The following is a 15,794-nucleotide window of genomic DNA, read 5'->3' on the forward strand; positions in this document are numbered from 1 at the left end:
AGTTTTTGTCCATTTAGTATGATGTTGACTGTTAGTTTGTCATAGATGGCTTTTATCAGATTGAGGTAAAGACCATCAATTCCTATTTTCTGTAGGGTTTTTATCATGAATTCATGTTGGACTTTATCAAAAGCTTTTCCTACATCTGTTCAGATGATTATGTGATTTTTCTCTTTGGCTCTGTTGATGTGGTGTATTACATTGATTGATTTATGTATATTAAACCATCCCTGCATCCCTGGGGTGAATCTTACTTGGTCATGGTGTATTATCTTCTCGATGATTTGCTGAATTCTGTTTGCTAGTATTTTACTGAGTATCTTTGCATCTACATTCATTAGGGAGATTGGTCTATAGCTCTCTTTTTTGGTTAGGTCTTTCTCTTGTTTTGGTATCAATACTACTTGCCTCTAGAAATGAGTTAGAGAGAATTGCCTCCTTTTCAATTTCATTAAAGAGTTGAAGAGTGTTGGCATTAAATCTTCTCTGGATGTCTTGTAGAATTCAAAAAATATGGAAGGCTTCACAAATTTGTGTGTCATCCTTGCACAGGGGCCATGCTAATCTTCTCTGTATCGTTCCAATTTTAGTATATGTGCTGCCAAAGCGAGCACCATCTTCCTCTTCCAAGGATTGAGTTCAGGCTGCACCAGGAAACCAACAGGGACACAAGAGGCTCTGCTGCCCTGAGAATCACCCTTCCCTGTTCAAAGGCACTGAGAACCATCTCTCCCCAGACTGCACCATGGAAAATGCCCCCTCCCACCATATAGGAGATGCAGAGTGGGACAGGCCCATCAGATGATCAACCCAAATAGGATACAAAATGGAACATACACCACAAATACAACTTTGCAGAAATATATCTGCCAATAGACTAACACCAGAAATGAGTAAGCAAAAATGAAAAAAATAGCTGCATGTGTGGTGGTAAAAAATAGGGATGTTTTCTTTTGTGGTTTTCTATTTTTTAATCTTTCCATAATGTCATTATATAGCTCTTATAATGAATGTTAAATTGTTAAAAGTTTCTCAGTGTAAAAAATGCTCTTCTCTAGACATTTCTTGCTGTATAAGTTATTTGAGCAATCATATTGATTTGGAAAAAACTTCTAGAAACTAAAAATAACCAAGTAGGTTAATGTCACAAATATTTTAAGTATTCTCAACATGAAATCAAATAAATTACTGTCATCATGGAGGTTCAGCCCTTTCACTTTGAAGTACAGGAGGCAGAAGAACATAGAGGCTAAAGTGAATTTTTGAGTCAAATAGACTTGGGTTCAAGCTGGATGTGGTAGCACATGTCTGTAATCCCAGCACATGGGACGCTGAGGCAAGAGGATCACCACAATTTTGAGGCCAGCCTGGGCTACATAGTAAGTTCATAGCCAACCTGAACTACATAGCAAGACCCTGCCTCAAAAAAACAAAGAAAAGAAGTAGACCTGGATTCTGATCCTCGGTTTAGGATTTACTAGTTCTGTGATCTTGGGAAAGGCATGTACCTTTTAAGTCACAGTTTTTTCAACTATAATTAGAACTAATAAAGTCCAATATTTACAGTTTTCAACATATCAGAATTTATCCAAATGTAGTATTTATTTCCATCCTCACCTTTATCTCTAGGCATGGTTATGAACTTTTATCTCAATTTTACAGATAAGAACATGGAGTTCTAATGAAATTATGTAACTTGCCCACCCACACTAGTAAGAAAAGAATTGAAGGTCAGGGTTAACCTGACCCAAGGTTCAAACTACCTTATTTTACCTTACTTGGGGCTGCTGTACATAATCCAAGGGGTGGCTGGAAGGTTAAAAGATATATACATAGATAGATAGATAGATAGATATAGATAGATAGATATAGATATAGATACATATGGCTAGTGTCCTAGTTACTTTTCTCATTTCTAAGACAAAACACCCAACACCCAAAGTTAAAGGGGGAAAAGTTTATTTGGCTCACAGTTTGTAGAGGTTTCAGTCCATAATTGGTGGGCTTCAAGGCAGAGTGGCATGGCAGACAGGCGTCACAGAAGAGAAACAGTTCATGGTGGGCAAAAGGTAGCAAAGCAAGCAAAGTTCCTTAGCATCTTTTTTCTGCTCCTTTTATAGTCTATCTAGGCTACTGGGGTTAGAGTGGGGCCAAACCAATCAATGAACTGATTTGGTAATCACTCACTCTTAATCTTAGCACTCTTAATCCTACCATTGCACCATGAATCAATCACACACTCTAGATTCATCCACCTCTGAGAAAGCCCCACCTATGACCACATGAGGCTTTGGGAGGACATCTATATACATTAAATATATATTAGCTAACATATATACATATATAAATATATATTACCTAACACATATACATAGCTATATACATAGCAGAGGAGCAGGAATGGAGCTATAGAGGTATTTTGATGTATTAGCTATTGACTAGCAGGGTCTATTTGTCAATTCTGCCTGGCTAGGAGAGGAGTCCCTGCTTCTGTCATTGTCAGGCCAGCCCCCTCCCCATCACCACTGGCCTCTTCCAAGCTGTACAATTGGGCAAAGAAGACAGCCTTTCCTGATTAAAACAGGGAAGGATATGAATTTCAAATGCAAATGGCCAAGATAATTCTCAGGTAATAAACAATAAGGGAAAGTGATCATGGCTGTATTTTACTTCCTCGTTTTTCACTTCTTTTAGGCTGAGAATGAAAAAAGAAACAAAGCTGAAAATTGATCCTATTTGTTTCAAAGTCAAGTTTGCCCTCTTTCAGCTGAAGACACCAACGAGGCAGCGTAAGGTCCCTCCTTCCACTTGTGGGTGGCGTAGATTCAGAAGGAAAATACTGTCCCTGGAACTCTCTAAATGTCCATTTCACCTGTTAACCAGTGAGATCTGCTCTGACATTGGGTCTGTATTTCTGAGAGATTTTTAAAAGAAGGATGGTGGAGACTTCACATTTCAAATCACCAGAAAACATCTCCAAGCTTGCACTGGGAGAAGCCAAGATGCAGCACCTTTGAAAGGGACCCGGCCATTAGTGTTGGGAGGGTCTGACCTTGCATGGGCCAGGAATATGACCAGAGTCTGATGCTGAGCTTTTCAGATCAAAAATTCACATTATTTCCAGAACAACCAGATGGCTCTGTGATGAGTGACAGATGCTAACTATAGGGATGATACCCTCATATACCCCGAATAGTTCTTACATTGGAATAAGGTGATCAACTTCCTTTACTGGGAAGCTGTTGGTATAACTGGGATTCTTACATTGTTGAATGCACAGATTGGCAAAAGCCCCTCACCCACTTATTACCACAATCCTTACTGTAAAGTAACAGACTGATCTTTTCTCTTGTGTGCTAGACTTTTGCAAATTTAATTAGCAAAAAGCCATCCCTGAGAGACTGAGCTAGACTTGTAAAGAAGAAATAAAGTACTTGACCTGTAAAGCTTGAGTCCTATAGGTAGTATGAGATGCTAACCAGGGAGCTACCCTTGATATATGGAGTCAAATAATTGAACTGGAAAGCACCCAACCACCACCTGCAAAATAGGCCAGTGAGTCTGGGGTGCATTAGAAACACTTGGATGTGGAGGTATAACCAAAGGTGCGGTTAGAAGAGTAGGTGAGAGCACATCACAGAAAGCCTGGAAACTGATTTGGTTTGCATGTTGGGGCACTGGGTGTATGTTAGCAGAGAATTACATAAAAGCAATTTTCTACTTGAGGATAAACTCTTTGAGAGACAAGATGAAAATTAGATTGGGTTAGGAAGCAGGGGACCAATTATAAGTTTGCTATAATAGTACATGGAGGAGAAGTGAGCTAGGAGTGAAAGATCTGCCCTAGGAGACATTTCTGCGGCTCAGGGCCATACTGATACTCCTTCATTCTTTCCTTGTAACAGTTTAAAAGGAGCAGCTGCCTGGGAGGAGACACCCTGCTCTTCCTGGATTTCTCTGTGTTGTTCATAATGATTTTCAGAAGGCTGCCCTCTTTTCATAAAGAAGGTAGAGGTGTTTAATGGCTCTTGAGGCAAACCAGAGCTTATGAAACTCCTCTGACTGGGTACATTCTGGACTGAGCCCAAACACAATATTCCTCCCCAGGCCCGAAAACTGTTGAACACTGTCTAAAACAATGTGATCACCCTGAACACCAGCAGCCTGGCTGAACACAACCTCTGTTGCTCCTTGGGTCTTCATTAATTTCACTGCTCTTAGCAGTGCAAGTTTATAACGTCCTTGGTCCTCCCCTCTCCTGCACAAAATTGCCACATCTTTGGGCATATAGCCACACTGGAACAGACTATGACATCTTTCTGCCACGTAGTTTGCTATTTGTTCTATTGTCAGGTTAGTCTTTGTCTCATACACCCCAGGCAGAGCTTGGGCACACATTGCTTCCTCATAGGCAGCTTCCTGGAACAGCGCTAATGTGTCTGGAGACATGTTGGAAGGAGGGTTTTCTTTGATCCTCTTCATTTCTTCTTTCATGACCTTTGCTATTTCCAGAGCACAGTGGACCCCCTCAGTGATTGCTTTCCGAGGAAACTGAGCAGAAGGAGGAGGGAGGCCGCTGACATCTGCATGACGGACTTGGAAAAGGTCCAGGAAAAGCCAGAGGATCCCGTGGTGAGGGTTTTCACTTCCAGCCCCTTTCACCTTTGGGTAGGTGATACTCCTAGCTTTCATGTACCAATCCCCGTATTTACCGCAGAAATTCTCAGCCTCATCCATCACTATGTGCTGAATTTTGGGGAATTCCCCTTGCATGAAAGTTTTCCGGGTCACAGCTTGGCAGGTGGTCTGCTGGCTGTAAGAATGAAAGAGAGAAAAATGTCGCAGGCATATAAACAAGGAAAACACTAGCATTTATTAATCTAGTAGTGAAATTAGAGGTCAATTCTTCTCTGCAGGCTGATTGATCAAGTCTGGGCACCACCAAACTGTTCTCCTTAAAGTTACCTGATTGAATGCAGAATTTTACATTTGATTCCTTAGGGTTATCTAACTAAATCTGTAGGTGAAACTTTCATTACTATAAAAATAAGAGAATTTATCATTTCTATGAATGATCTATTTCTGATCCCAGCACTCAGGAGGCTGATGCAAGAGGATTGTCGTGAGCTCAAGGCCAGCCTGGGCTACAAAGAGAGCTCAAGGTCAGCCTGAACTGCATAGCGAGACACTGTCTCAAAAAGACCAAAAAAAAAAAAAAAATCTATTTCTGGCCCTTGATAACCCCTAAAGGTAAAATCCTCACAACTAAAGGAAATATCAAAAGTAATTTACACCCATTAGTCCCATTTCTTTACCCTCTGACCTTTATAGAGTTGGAATATCACCACCTAAATGTATATCATAATCTTTATAGTTTAAGAAATATGAGCCAATTCAAATTCCTCAAAAGCAAACTTATTTCCTCATTTACTTGAAGTATAAAACTAGAAACGTCTTTAGATTTTCGTAGAGAAAACACTGCAAGGTTGCTGAGTTTCATCAAAAAGAGCAACAAATCTACAAGGTTATTCCTCTCTTAGCTCAATTTTCCTATTCCCCTCTCAACAAATTTGGTTGTCTCCTACCTTATCTAATTTGCATCCAAATAATAGTATTCATTACTACAGATTGCCTGATTTTATATAAGCGGTTCCTGGGGCTTTTCTCCCTATGCCTTGATTCATAGATACTTATCTTCTCCTCTTCTGGTTTGGACTGTGTTGACTCTTGAAGACAAGCAGTTATTTTTACCCATCTCCGTTTCCCCTTCATATTAGAGGGTGACTGGGAAAATTTTTAACTTAACCATAAAGTTTAATAACAAACGTATCCTTAGCACAGTTTCCAGGACCCTTTATAATCAGGCATCTGCCTCCTTTCCAACACACCTCCACATATAACCATACGTCTGCACTGCCCCAGTTAAGTCTATTGTTGCAGTTCTGTGGTCTCTTTACCTTTGGACTGGCTGTGTCCCTTAATCAAAAAGCCCTCCCCATTTTATATACTCCTCCTGCTGGTTTCTTCAGAATGTGCCCATGGGTGTTCTTCAGCAAACAATATTTGCTAAGCCACTTCTAGTCTAAGTAAAATAAGGATATCCTTATCAATATACAACACTTGCTTTTCTTTTTTTTTCTTTCTTTTTCTTTTCTTTTTTTTTTGTTTGCAGTACTAGGTTTTCATAAAACCTTTTAATTTTTTTTAATTTATCCCCAGCCTTTTTCATTTTTTAATTTTGATACAGGGTCTTGGCAAATTGCCCAGGCTGGGCTTGAACTGGTAATCCTCCTGTGTTTGTTTCTCAAGTAGCTGGGATTATAGTCATGTGCTACTGTGCCCAGCTTTGTATTATTTTTTAATGGCAAAGTCTTCAGTAGGATTTCCCCTCTAACACTAAATGTCACACAATACAATGTCTAACATATAAATTCTACTCAAAAAGATCTGTTGATTAATAAATAAATCAGGCAAAAAATTTAATTTGTACTCACCTGCTAAATTGCATGACGAACAAATTATTTTGCTAAATTGAAAGCTAGAGATTTAAATTAAAACCAAGTTGGCATGCCTTCTTAAAATTACCATTCAGAACAAGTCAAACAGAAAATATTTTATAAACAAAATTAAATTATATTTAGTCAAGCATGCTGGCTCACATCTGTAATCCCAGCACTCAGGAGGCTGAGGCAGGAGGATTGCCACAAATTCAAGGCCAGCCTGAACTACATAATGAGACCCTGTCTCAAAAAACAAATAACAACAAAAAAGATCAAAAAGTTAATTGTGTTTAAATTCAAGTTCCTGCTAGGTATAGTGACTAACCTTACAACTTTAAAAGATTAAATATCAAAAAAGTGTATTTGAAGCAAGATACTATTATCTCCACTTTTCTTAGATTTAAGGCCATGGATCGTGGGGGAAGTATGCCTAGTTTTATAAATTTAAAGATATGCCTACTTGGCTTACTTATAATGAAATATTTAAACTCAAACATTATAAATTACCCATTTATACCTCAACTATCTGGTCATTTGGAAATATGTATTGGAAGAAGGCTCTTGTACTTATGCAGCAAAGAGGTACTGTATAGACCCAAACTGAAAACACAAGTTAGGATTGGGGATACAGCTCAGTGGCATAAGCGCTTGCCTGGCAAGCCTGAGGTCATGAGTTCAATCCCTGATACCAAAAAAACACACAAACAAACCAAAGAGGTTACTTTTGTGGCAGTATTGAAAAGATTAAATACATTTCTTAAAGTTTAGATGATAAAACTCTTACATCACAAAATCCCGTAAGGAGTCACTTTCACAGACATAAAGGATCTCTTTTGGTTTGCAATGGAACGAGTCCTTAATTTTCTCCATGATCTTTATGGCTAGCGCTGTCCTCCTGGTTCCTGGCAAGCAGTGGATGAACAGTTCCCGGGTCTCCTGAAGGCTCTTGGACAGCAGTTCGCACTGCTCCGCTACAAGCAGGTTGAAAAACTCACAACCCAGCTGGTCACTCAGAAGAGACTGAGAGCACAGCGAGACGACCACAAGGGCCTGTAACAAGTCCTCCATCTCATCCTCACTGGCAAGGCTGTAGGATTGAGGGTAGTGCACGAGATTTTCTTCAGATCTACACTGTGTGCTGGTCAGGTACATCAGCCTTGGAATGACACACACCTTCCCTGTGTAGCCACCAACAGTTTGCAGTTTCTGCTTTAGTTGAAAAGCAGTCTCTCGGGCATATCCAAGTCCTCCAGTCCAACTAGGGTCTATTAGGATTGTGCAGAGTACCAGGGGGCTGTTAATTGCTATCAGGAGAGCATCACACAGAACCTTCTGCTCCTTCTTGAAGCCAATATCACCAGCCCAGCTTCTAGAAAATATCACAATCCCCTGAGAACAAGGATGTATCTGTGTCCTTATTAATTCCTCCAGTTCCTTATGATCTGCGAATAACTTCTTACAGAGGGATTCTGGCTTAAAATGTATTTCTTCCTGTGTCACTGAAAATTTAAGGAATAGAAGTAAGTTACCAAAACTTTAAAAAGCATAGAGTAAGTATTTCTACATCTAGGCAGGAAGAGGGGTTTCCTGGTTGCAAAGAGAACAATCCCTCTTCACAGTCCAGGGATATGATCAGTTTTTATTTCTGACAGTTCTAGCACAGAGGAAAGCTACCAAGAGGGGTCGTCAAAGAACAGCCTTCTAACACCCTTTCTTCAACCCAGGTCCACAAGTGCTAGAAAGGTACTCCCTGCTGTTATTTGGATTATTGGTGAACCTGATGCATCATTTGGAAAACTAATAATTTTCCTTGATGATAGTGATTTTTAACCAGAGGTAATTTTGTGCCTTGCCTAGAGAACATTTGACAATGTCTGGAGAATTTTTGTTACAACTAGAGGTATGTTATTGATATGTAGTGGGTAAAGGCTGAGAATGCTGCTAAAGTTCCTGCAATGCACAGGGCACACCCACTTCTCGCAACGAGGATTCTGTGACTCAAGCGTTAATAGCACTGAGCTCAGGAACTCTGCTTTAGAAGGGGTTCAGGTGACTCCATAGCTCCTTCTCTACTGAAAACCAGGTGGCAATTCTCTTTTGGTAGAGAACCAAAGAATACGCAGCACTCTCATATTTGCAGAACAAAAGCTATATGTGACCTGAAGTCTAAAAGCCCACAGAGGTACAGTGCTAACTGTAACTTTGCTAACTGGGCAATAAAAAACATATATTTTTCAGGATATCTGTTAAGTCCTACATTTGGCTTTCTTTCAGAAGAAATATCAGCCAGGTGTGGTGGCGCACACCTGTATTCCCAGCACTTGGGAGGCTGAGGCAGGAGGATCGTTGCAAGTTTGAGACCAACCTAGGCTACAAAGTGAGCTCAAGTCCAGCCTGAACTGCATACAGAGACCCTGTATCTAAAATGACAAAAAGAAGAAGGAGGAGGAGGAGGAGGAGGAGGAGGAAGAGGAAGAGGAGGAGAGGAAAGAGGAGGAGAAGGAGGAGAAGAAGAAGATGAGGAAGAGGAAGAGAAAGAGGAAAAGGAGGAGAGGAAGAAGAAGAAGAAATACCAATTCCTCCAAAGGTTTTTTTTGGTCTTGATCATTGAACCCAGTGCTTTGCACATGCTACCCAAATGTTCTACCAGTGAGTCACACTTCTTACAAAACAAATATTCCCCTCAAGTGAAATCAGGAAGGAATACCTGGAAACAGACGTTGCTGCAGAGCCCCCTTCAATTCCAGGGCTTTTATGGGGTATGCTGGGCTTCTTGGTGAAGATGAAGCTGATGGAAGCAGGTGAGCACTGGAGTCTGTGGCCAAACTGGAAGAAACTGAACAATTGCATAGAAAGTGGTTTTAGACAAAAATAAAAGTAAAAGGATGCTTTATTGCTCTTCCTACCAGAGACATGAGATGTGTATGGTGTCTGAGTTGCTATCTCACTTGCTATACCTCAGCCAGGAAATGAAGTCTGGGGACTTCTGCAGGAGTCATGCATCTTTTAACTCACTGTGTGGCTCATCTTGGTTGAGTTGCCTCACCTTTCATGCAAAAGTGAAATGATAATCTTTAAATTCCCTTCCAGGCTGGGGATGTAGCTCAGTGGTACAAGCACCTGCCTGGCAAGTGCAAGGTCCTGAGTTTGATTCTTCCTACCAAAAAAAAATGTAAGTTCCTTTCCAATGCTAGTATCTTAACCAAGGTCATTTCTAAGAGGAAAAGACATCTTGTGGAGGTTAGAAAGATTAAGCACAAGTTGTTTTTATTGTTTAATCTCCATCCAAGATGAGATGGGCATGAACATCATAGAATCTCTAGTTTAGGGGTAGAAAAGCTGAAGGACCAAATTTAGGACAAGAAAAAGAACAACCCAATAAAATTCTCTAATCACTTGAGTCTTGGTCTAATGATCCAAGCTTCTTTTATCAGACTTGGAACATACTGACTGTGAAGGCAAGCTCATAAACCTAGTTCAGTGTGTAAGACGTTTACAGATTGATTAGGAATCACAAGACTGATTCTAAGAAAAACTATAAGGGAAGTAAAAACACTAGGGGCTCTCTTTCCCCATTGCTATCCCCTAACATAATATCATCTTTTGCATCATTTCCCCAGCACTGTGATAAAGGTGTCACCTACTAATATTACTAAAATAGTTCAAATTTGTCAAAAATGTATCCCTTGAAAGATTTAGGGCAGAGTTATTCTTAAACAGTCTTTCTCTGAAGACCATTTTTAGAATGAAACTTTCTATTTAGACTAAAAAAATCAGCCTGGAAACTTTTTTCAATAAGTCTTTACAGTGCATAAAAAAGAGAAACTTTCACTAACTCATGGCTGATGATGTATACTACAACTTTCCCAAAACAGGTTGAAATAGCCGGGTGTGGTGGTGCACATCTGTAATCTCAGCATTCAGGAGACTGAACAGGAGGATCACGGCAAGTTTGAGGCCAGCTTGGGTTACATAGTGTGTTCAAGGCCAGCCTGAACTACATAACAAGACACTGACTGAAAACGAACAAACAAACAAACAAAACAGATTGAAATCTAAGCATTTCTTGACGTCAAAGAGTTCAGGTTCTGAGTTTTTGCAACTAAGAGTATTACCTCCCTACCATGGGAGAACTTTTATAAACAAAAACAAATTCTATTTTTACGTAGAATTTATTTCTGAATACCCAAAAAGGGGAAGGGAGCTCCTGTCTGCTTATTGGACAATTTACCCCCTCTTTACCTGACTGAATGTCCAGCATCATGACTACCCACTGCTCAGCTGTCAGCCTGGTGACAGATTTGTCCCTCATGATCCAGGAATCCGGGGCCTCTGCAAACACTGCACAACAGAAGGGCTCTACTTGAACCACACAGACATAACCATACAGGTCATCTTTTTTGTACACGTTCAAGATTTGGGTAGTGAAATTCACCTTGGGCTTCTTGCAACAGAAGTGGAATGTAGGCAATTTTTCTATGCAGTTTTCTATCTCTTTTTTTAATAAGTCAGGGTTCACTTTTTCTCTCTTACATCCAAACACTTCTTTGCTCTTATCATCAACCCCAATAATCAGGTATCCCCCTTGAGTGTTGGCAAAAGCAGAGACATAATGAGGCAGCATCTCTTTAATCCGAGGTACAACCTTTTTGGTAGTGAACCTTTTAAACTCAACATGTGTTGATTCTGTGAAGTTGACCTTCTCCTTATATGTGAGTTTATCCTTTTTTAAAAATTCCAGGGCAGACATCTTCATATCTTCCTCTTCCTGAACATATTTTTTGAGAACTTTCTGAGGATGCAACTTTGGTCTACCTCTTTGGGCTCTATATGCCTTCGCTCTCAGAAGCTCCAGGGCACTGCTGGCACTCAAGTTCATAGCAGAGGTCACATCTCTCTGATACAAGTTGGAACGCAAGCTGCAAATCCTCAGTGGGGGGCTGAAAACATCTGGACCCCAGGACTTCACGAAAATCAGGAAATCACGTCCCTGCTGCACATAGTCGAGGTATTTCTGCGAACCTGAAGGAAGAAGTGTTTGAAATGAAGTTTCCAAATCCTGCCCTAGCCCATGGCATTTGTAACTGTAGGTTTTATCATCAATCTCTGCTTTGATCATACCCCCTCCAGAATTTAACAGTGCACAGATAGCCTGGATGATTTTGGAATTCTCAGTTCTCTTCAAAGAGCCATTGCTCATCTTCTTCCTGTTTTCTTCTCCAAAAGTCATTCTGCCCACATTTACGATAATCTCAGCATAGACCATTTCTGTGGTAGTCTTATGACTCTCCATCTCAGTAGCCCCTGTGTGCCCCAGTGAGTAGCAGAAAGATGCTCCTACAAATAATCAAGAGAAGAATGGTGTTTCCACATTAGTGGGAATTACAGAGAAGACAATATTTCCTTTAAAACTATAAGCTATTAGAAATATATTTTAACATTAGAAATAGTATTTGATATTACTGTTTTCTAACAATATTTCCAAATATCCATAGCCTTTCTCACAAGCACAAGTGTAGATAAAAGTGGGCTATTAACATTTTGCCATAGTGAAAAATTATATTCCTGAAATTGTCAGCTATTTTCACATAAAATCACGAAACAACAACATTGAGCCCAGCTGTAAAGGGTATGGGTTGGCAAGGAGACCAAGTAACTTATTACAGAATATTCAGAAATGAAGTTGAAATCAAGGAAGTCCTACTTATAATTCAAAGGAAAATGAAAAAGCAGTAGAGGACTAGGAATATATGTATTGCAGATCTTGATTTTTTTTTTTTTTTTGGTTTTTCTCCGGTACCGGGAACCGAACTCATGACCTTGCGCTTGCCAGGCAGGTGCTTTGCCACTGAGCTAAATCCCCAGCCCTGCAGATCTTGATATTAAAGCATACAATTTTGCAACAAAATGTAAGCATTACGTAGAATAAACATGTACTAATAAAAGTAAAAGTTATAAGAGGGGCAAGAAGAATATGTAAAAAGAAGTACGATGTGTTATGTACATGTACTCAGTCCATATTATTAATGTAATCATTATGTATCACAAATATGTATTAACAAAAATAAAATTTTTAAGTTGAAAAATAAGTTATATAATTTTTGTATTTTAATATGTTATCTTATACATTTTAAAACCTCATTCTAAAGAGAAATCTATCTGTAAAAACTAGAATAAAAAATAAATAAATACAAATGAACTTCTTTCAGATGTGTACATTATCTACTCTGGAAATATCTCTATGGTATTTTCAGACAATGATTGTCATGTAGATCTATGAAATGTGACAGCTGTGTAGTGTATCTATGTGTGTAAGTGGGGTTTTCCCCATTTTTGTAGTTAATATGCCACACTAAAGGGCAATGTTCTAAACCAAAAAATAAAACATAAAGTTTTAAACATAAACATAAAATGTTAAACATAAAAGGCTTATTCTACTCCTGAAATATTGTCAATGGATACCAAATGCAGGAATCTTGTTTAGTTCTTCATACATTCTTATAAATTCTAAAAATGCATTTCTTTTTGCTTAATGTGGTGAGAAAGTAGAGGTTTTCCTTCCTTTCTAATAGTCTGTGTTGTGGGAGTCTCTAAAACTTGGAAAAGAACATGAGCCTTTGGGGTACGGTCATTGAACTGGCCAACCCTCCTTCTGCTTCCTAGATCAGAGAACAGCCACCTAAATTGAAATTAGAGATCTGAAGCAAAAGTTTCAGGAAGGATTCCCTTGGTTTTGATTAGTTGCAAAACACAATATTTACTAACGCAAGCCAAGAGTGTTGCTCTGGGAGAAGAGCACCTGTCATTGCCTTGTGTGATGTTTGCAAACAAGGTCCCTGTGGAGGTTGTTTATTCTCAGAATGAAAATCAGGCATCCAACAGGCTATGCATCCTCCTCTGACATTAGTTTACTCTTGGTTACCTTCTCACTTCCTTCATACACACCAGAATCCACCGAGGAACTATTTTTTGTCTGTGAGCCTTTCTCACACATATACAAAAATGTGGTATTTTATGGATTCTCAAAGAAACTTCTTATAACATCTTAATTAATTCATAGAATAACAATAATGTTGGAAGAGACTTTACAGATCTTCTGGTCCAATTATCCATCTGGTCCTTTTTTTTCCCCCCATTACCAGGAATCAAACTCAGGACCTTGCACTTGCCAGGCAGGTGACTGTGCCACTGAGCTATATCCCTAGCCCCCATTTGACTCCTAAATCCTTTTTATAATACTCCCAACTCTCAAGAAATGAACATTTCCAGTGACTAGTGATGCATTATCTTTTAAAATACTCCATTCTAATTTATAAAGCTGTTGAATATGGATATAACTATAAATTTCAGTGTTTCATTTTCAGGTGAAAGCTCTGTTACAGTTCATAAAAGATATTTTCTTACATAGACATCACGGCTACAAATAATGTGACTCCCAGAAGCTTGTTGATATTTAAAAAGTTCATAATCTCTAAATTAAATGTAATATTATCCAGCTGAAAGAATGTATTTTCCCTTTTAAATCCTGACAAATTCTATTAAATGTTTGTAAAAGTCTAAGAGAAAAGATATGATTATATAACAATGTGGAGAAGTTATGGTAAAAGAATTAAAAATCACTTGCAAAATAAACATTCTCATGGTAAAAAAAATGTACTGTATTCTATTTTCTGACAACTAGTAATGCATTATTTTTAAAAGTAGTCCATTCTACTTTATTGTAGCTTTTAAAGCAGTTCATTCTGTTTTAATGTTTTAAAAACATTAGAAATGGCTTATTTTCAGCTACAACTTATCTCCCCATAACTTTCACACTAATGGGACCCACAACACAGTTCTGATTTTGAACTAACAGACCCTATAGTCTCATGACTCCTAAGTCTCACTGATGGTACTTGGAGCTGATAACAACCATAAAACAAGAAAGTGTTCTGAGATTCTAGGTCCATCTGAGTATCCTGCCTACCCATCACAGAATTTCTCATTCATTTTCTTTTACAAATTAGTAACTAATATAATAAGCACCTTGTGCTCTCAGACAAAACTGCAACTAAAATAAATACGATTTTAAATTTTTATTTTTACCTGATGTTCTTGTGTTTTCTTTTGCTGCTTCAGTTCCACATCTGACTCTGGTCTGAATGTTTGCGTTCTGTCACGGCCCCTGTGGCCCTTTGATAGCAGACTGGGAGGGGGAGGAACTCTGCAAGGCTCCCAAGTCTTCATAACATTGACCCACTGGGGAAGACTGATAAGGACTGAAGAAGTGCCTATGTCAGGCCAGATTAGCAAGGCAGTGTCTGACCTCAAGGAGTGAATCAGGTCCTTGTGATGGGAAAACTCAGGGGTTAAGTGAGTAGCCAAAGTTAAATTTATAACCTCTAAGGGCCTGAGAATTAATTGCACACATCACGCAAGCACCTCTGTCCTATTTCATTGTATTTGCAAGCTCTACACTCATTTTAAATTAAGCTTTACTGTACATATTCATTGAGGGTAATATTAATTTATTTCACTACCTTCCAAATTGCTTGTTATAATCTATTCACTTTTATTCTTTATCCTGTTATTCCTCTTTGATAGCATAAGACCCAGAATAAAAAATGCACTTAGATAAGGATCTGGCTAGACCTGGTTGGAGGTAATTTTTCATTTAATTTATTTTTCACCCCTTTCTTTTCTTCAACTAGACTGTATTTAATGGTTTACAATGAGCATTAATTGTTTTTATAATTGAAAACAAATAGCAAAATAAACAGATGATCAAGCATCTCATTTAGAGATGTTGCCTAAACTGAGTCAAACTTCTTGTAGCAGGCTCACTAGAAGTCAGCTGTTGTTGTAGTAATGAACTTGTAAATGTTATGTTATACAGAAACATGGTCTATTCAGATATGATTACGGATCTTGTTATGGGGAAATGGAGATTATACTGAATTACTTGGAGGACCCTACAACCAATTACAAAGACTAACAGGAGAGAGACACAGAGAGATTTGATCTACAAAGAACAGGAGGAAACAATGTGATCATAAAGGTAGTTACAGGAGTGACTTAGCCACAAGCAAAGCAATGCTGGCACTCATTAGAAGCTGGAAGAGAAAAAAAAAAAAAAAAAAAAAGAAGCTGGAAGAGAGCAGGAATGGCCTCTCCCAAGAGTTTTGTTTTTCCAGTGTGTGTGTGTGTATGTGTGTGTGTGTGTGGTATTGAGGATTGAATCTGAGGCCTTTGTACCAAGTTACATCCCCAGCCACGTTTACTTTTTATTTTGAGACAGAGTCTTGTTAAGTGGGA

The 15,794-nt window shown here is 38.8% G+C and overlaps 1 protein-coding gene and 1 long non-coding RNA gene across 2 annotated transcripts; one reads left to right on the top strand and one right to left on the bottom strand.

The window, feature by feature from the left end:
• The first annotated feature begins 481 nt into the window (after window positions 1-481).
• Window positions 482-7,474, top strand: LOC102015721. The gene is made up of 4 exons (XR_001230930.1): window positions 482-893; window positions 2,695-4,008; window positions 4,513-4,668; window positions 7,386-7,474. It is a non-coding gene; the product is annotated as an uncharacterized LOC102015721 (long non-coding RNA).
• Window positions 3,954-12,562, bottom strand: LOC102015406 (schlafen family member 14). Its single transcript, XM_005402875.2, has 4 exons — window positions 10,743-12,562; window positions 9,208-9,336; window positions 7,285-7,999; window positions 3,954-4,813 (listed from the first exon to the last, which is right to left on the bottom strand). The coding sequence occupies exons 1-4, from the start codon at window positions 11,791-11,793 to the stop codon at window positions 3,979-3,981; spliced, it is 2,730 nt and encodes a 909-aa protein (XP_005402932.1). The 5' UTR covers window positions 11,794-12,562; the 3' UTR covers window positions 3,954-3,978.
• Between the last annotated feature and the right edge of the window lie 3,232 nt (window positions 12,563-15,794).

Source organism: Chinchilla lanigera, unplaced genomic scaffold, assembly GCF_000276665.1.
Source record: "Chinchilla lanigera isolate Chin_1 unplaced genomic scaffold, ChiLan1.0 scaffold00080, whole genome shotgun sequence".
Lineage (NCBI taxonomy): Eukaryota > Metazoa > Chordata > Mammalia > Rodentia > Chinchillidae > Chinchilla > Chinchilla lanigera.